Source organism: Halyomorpha halys, unplaced genomic scaffold (assembly GCF_000696795.3).
Source record: "Halyomorpha halys isolate HHAL.00 unplaced genomic scaffold, Hhal_1.1 Scaffold1586.1, whole genome shotgun sequence".
Lineage (NCBI taxonomy): Eukaryota > Metazoa > Arthropoda > Insecta > Hemiptera > Pentatomidae > Halyomorpha > Halyomorpha halys.
The window spans coordinates 91,324-96,615 of NW_027108793.1; the positions used below are offsets into that span (position 1 = coordinate 91,324).

Sequence of the window (5,292 nt, forward strand, 5' to 3'; positions counted from 1 at the left end):
ATGGCCTTGATTCAACGGACTTGTTGACTGAAGAATACGTACCGCCATCTTGGTTTTGTTTTGAATCACAAATTTATTATAGACAATGAAAATTGGTTAGCTTGCTTTTTGGATAAACAAAACAAATGAACAATATTAAAATGATACATAAAATAAAACATATTAAAAACCCTTGATACATCAAAATATACTATTTACTAAAAAAAGACCATATTACAATATATACAAAAAAGAGAAAATGAAATTAAACGATATATTTATATAAATATATGCTATAAAAGAAGAAAGATTTCTACAATATAAAAAACAGTTATAATGGTAATTTGGCTACAATAATTCTAAACAAATAAATTTGTTAGATTTAATATAAAGCCTATTTTTAATTATATTATTATTAATTTAATTGAAGAATACAAATTATTTTTATTGTTTAAAGCCATTTAAGTTTTTGTATCTTTTCTTAGCCCTGATGAAGCCCTGCAATGTGGGGCGAAATGTTGGCTCATAACAAATAGCATTACGACTATTTGAGTTTTTTTTACTGCACCTGGACCATCTTCCTTTTATGATGAATAAATATATTTTAATAAACGTCGAGAACTTATATCAAGTTTATTGATTTAAAAAAAACTATTAGATGATTAATAGCAATAATTACCCCTGATCCTGTGCACTAATAAACCGTTCTAGATTGAGTCTTCCCCATTCCTCATTAAAATGATAAGATGATGGAGTAATGTTGCCTATGCCTGTCTTTGTAGCACCGGGTGCAACAACCATGAAACGGATGTTAGACTCTTTGGAAAGTATTGGATCCTAGAAAAATTATTTTAAAAGTTAAAACAAAGAATCAAAATATTAAACCTATTGAAAAAAAGGAACCAAGCATCTTACTCCAAATGCTCTTGATAATCCAGTAATAGCAAATTTAGAGGCAGAATATCCGGGTAAATATGGTGCAGGATCAAAGCAGGCAATAGATGATGTGTTCACGACACACGCATTTCTATTGGCCATGTACTTCAGAGCAAGGTGGCATCCTCTCATTACTCCATTCTGCAACACAGATGATATTTATTTGTAACAAAAACAATTTTAAGATATGAAATATAAATAATCAAAAATATATGATATAAAAGAAGAAAAATAAAACAGTTATGTTAGTAATTTGGCTATAATAATTCAAAATAAATTAATTAGGCTTAATATGAAACCTATTTTTAAGTTTATTATTATAAATTGAAATTTAACTGAAGAATAAGAATTATTTGTATTGTTTAAACTCAGAGTAGTCAGAGAATCAGTGTTAACAAATAAATATTTTGTTGTTTGTTTTTTACCATTATTTGTTTGGTGTATTGTAACCAGTGAGCCAGTAACTGCTGTCACATAAGGTGCTAGATGTACATTAACTATACCCTTTACTAAAACCATTTCCAACTAAGTTGGAAGTTTTTTACTTTAAACACCTCTTAGGCCAGGCCTTCTTAGAATGGCTTCTTTATACCCTATCTGGAGCAAAGGCATTATACTCGCCTGGTATTTTTAATCAGAACATCAACTAATGTACCTAGGGTATTTACTACTATGTGTTTTTTATGAGCTCATTTCTATAAAAAATTCTTTTTATTGTTCATGATTAATACCATATCATAAGCTCAATTAAATGGAGCATTTTCTTTTTAGTGAACAATACTAAGCATTGTAATTTAGATTTAAGATATACTAATTAATTCTAAATTTTAAGTCTTCAGTTTTTGTTTTGTTAATTATTAAGATTATTTTTTTTTTTTATTGTATATTGTTTACACAAATGTTGTTTTATATTACTTATATGTACATATATATTTTCCTGTGATTAATACAATTTATAATTTTTTGGATGGATCAATAAATTTTCCAGAAAGAGCATATTAATTTATTAGAAAAATTCTCTTATTGCATATTTATCTTAGTTTTAATTTATTTATCACAAGTTAATTCACAAGTATGATGTCATTTAATATTAGTATATACTTGAAAAAGGCAAGTTTCTAATTGGGTGCAGTTTGTTATCCTAAGAACCTCCCACTAAGTTCTATGGATGAATAAGATTGAGGGACAGTTATGATCTTATCAATTTACTATCTATTAATTATTTTTTATCATTGTTTACACTGGTCTGCAACTTCAGCAGTTACTATTGAGAATAATATTTTGGATGCTTGTACAACAAGGTTCGAATCCGGCCTAAAGGGGATCAAATTTTATTTCTCTGGCGGTCCCACAAAACAAAAACTTGACCCCCCACCATGGTTAGAATAGAGTGGTAACCTATAGATAACCCCCATATGTCAAAAATGACCAGGAAGTGGGTCATAAAAATAAAATATATTATAGCTATGAATGTAAATCATAGAATACATGTAAAGTATTATTTACAGTTGAAGTTAGATTGTATTATTTATTTCAATTTATTTATTCAAGTTTTTATTCCAGCATGTTAAATACTTATTGTATCTATTAATTGCACATAAGGCAAATTCTTTAACCAAAGATGCTCTATGCTGTCTTCTTGGTTGAAGCTTTTGTTTATCCGAGGGTCCATTTCTCCTGTGTCGTCTATTATTTTCTTTGTTAAACCTGCATTCCTTTTTTAGGTGGTCTGGTTTTTTACAAATAAAGCAGGCTTTTAGACAAAAGTTTGACCTTTTATGATATGTCTTTGATGCTTGTTCATTCCTATTAAGGTTTCACCTTCTTTCAAATTACAAAAGCATTTGCCTTACTTCACTGAATTTAATATTCCTATTTACCAAAATAGCGATGACAACATGATCAGAATACGGAGGCCTTCAATGATATATCTCACCAATTCCCTGTCTGTTAAGGATTTACCCAGTTGAGCTATCTCTTGAAATAAACAATCAAACCACATAAGATATTCATCCAATGTTACACCACTTTTTTTCCTAATTTTGGCAAGATCTAGCATTAAATTAATCAGTTTCTCTTCTGGATTTCCCTCAAACATTTCTCTTAATTTTTCCCAAACTGTTTTCACTAATTGTTTGCCTCTAACCGACAGTAATATGTCAGTAACAGTTAGAATAATAGCTGAGAGTACCTGTTTGTTTTTTCTTTTCCAAGCTACATCTTCTTCAGTTGGCAGATCTTTTTCTATTATTTTTTCATATAATCCATTTGCTTCTATGTATGCTTCAATTTTTATCGACCAGATCCCGTAATTTTCAGCAGCAAGCTTTTCAATGTTCAATACTGTGGCGTCCATTGTCCTTTGTGTTTTGATTTCGGCGGTTAGTTTTAAATAAAATCACTAAGCTTATGTATCCATTAATATAGGTAAATTACTCTCATCACTTAATCTTTTACACACTAAACCACGCTCTGCTACCAGTTTTTTGTCGAATTTAGGGAGGGTTTTATAAAGAAAGACAAAGCGTGTATGTCAAGACATCACAACAAACTGTGCTTTGAACAAAGAAACATACCTGTTTCCCAGCAGTGTCATAGTGTCGCTATCTACTGTTTTATTTACAAATCAAAAAATAATATAAATTTTCTACAACATGACCACTAAAAACTTTTTTATGCAATAGAGAGATTATTTTATTTGTAGCTCTAAGATTCTAAAGGCAAACTAATATTTTCTTGTTAGTATCCTACAGAGAAGTGTTCAAGAATAAGTAGGAGAAAATATTATATTATAATTATTATAAAAAAGACAAAAGCCCAAATTGTTAATCCTGTTTGTGAAATCAACTCCCTCAACCTCAACTTCATCAACATGATGAAAAGTGTATAATTAAAAAAAAAAATTGTGTACATAATTATTTTAAAGACTATTTAAACCTATAAAAGAGCAAATACTTACAATGTTTACATCTGTTTGCAGTTCCCATTTCTTTTCATTTACAATGCCCGCATTATTAAGCAGAATATCTATACCTCCTTCTATAGATATGATTTCATTGAAAACATCTACAAAAAAGGAATTATATTTATTAATTTTATTTCTTGTGACACAGTTAGTTATTATTTTGTTTTCTTTATTGATCGATCTATTTTCACTGGAGGAAAATTGAGCAATCTCCTGACCTATTCCATGTTGTGTACATAATTTAAATTAGATTTTTTAAAGATTTTTTAAATATATTATTAAAAATTATATTTAAAAAATAGAAGCCCAAAATAAAGAATAATAATAACAATAAAATTATAAGACACTTAAACTTCAATTGTTAAAATATTTAATATATAAGTGGAAAAAAATTTTTATATTTTTTTTAATGATGTAAAATAATGAAAATAAAAACCTTCAAACTGCTCCATGCTTGTAACATCTAAGTGTTTGTAGGTACACCTGCCTTCACCATGTTTTTTTGTAATTTCTCGTACTGCTTCTTCTCCATCTTTATCAATATTTCCAGAAATGTACGCTTTCTGAAATATAAGTTAAAAAGTTTTAGTTTTAGAGTATGAATCTAATTTGATTACCAATTAAAAAAATATTGCATCTGTCCATAGATATATCCAAGCTCAGCATATAGCTTAAGCTTACCAAATATTTTGGAATTTGTCCAATTAATTTTTTTCCTCCATGAAGCGAATGCAAAAAAAAAAATGCTTATCCACTTCCTCAATTCCAAGGCACACTGCACATTTAGCAATGTTATGCAATTCAAAGTCTTGGTAGAGATTACAGTATCCGTGTACAATCAACAGTACCATAATGTAAAAATTTACCTAATTATTTCAGCGACCATACTATGAATAAAAATTGGATATGAACCTGTTGGCCCACCCCCTGGAACCTACAGCCTACCATTCTTTTGCCAGTGGATGATAGTTATTTTACACTCTTCTTCTTTTGAAACTTGAGTGGCGCCTTGCTGGCTATCACACATAGCAATTTGTGGGAAATAATATCAAACAAACAATGCTTGTGTTTGTTACTTACTTTTATTTAAAATAAACATTAAAAAAAAAAACACTCTTGATTATTCTATTGAATTATTTATTTTTTTTATGAAAATGGTTATTTAAGTATATTTTTTCTACCATTTTAAATTAATTCAAAACCTGTGTGGAAGTATATAATTGTAGATGTAATTCAGAAGAACAGTCGAGATCTTCATCGACTGCTCCCCCAATCAAATTCTCTTTTAATTTAAGAGCTGTCAAATGTCTAAAAACTGAATTCATTAAATTGAATGTGGTAAGGTATTTTCAATTAAAATATGATATCGAAATCATAAAATAAATATACTAAGTCAAACTAGTATATATATA

General features: G+C 28.6%; 1 protein-coding gene across 1 annotated transcript in view; it reads right to left on the minus strand.

The window, feature by feature from the left end:
• The window catches only part of LOC106690132 (15-hydroxyprostaglandin dehydrogenase [NAD(+)]), a gene marked incomplete at its 5' end in the record, with an annotated part of 8,408 nt that overhangs the window by 1,072 nt on the left and 2,044 nt on the right, over positions 1-5,292 (minus strand). The window contains 4 exon segments of the mRNA XM_014435456.1: positions 659-816; positions 895-1,056; positions 3,875-3,981; positions 4,317-4,443. Of these exon segments, the coding sequence (XP_014290942.1) occupies positions 659-816; positions 895-1,056; positions 3,875-3,981; positions 4,317-4,443 (554 nt within the window).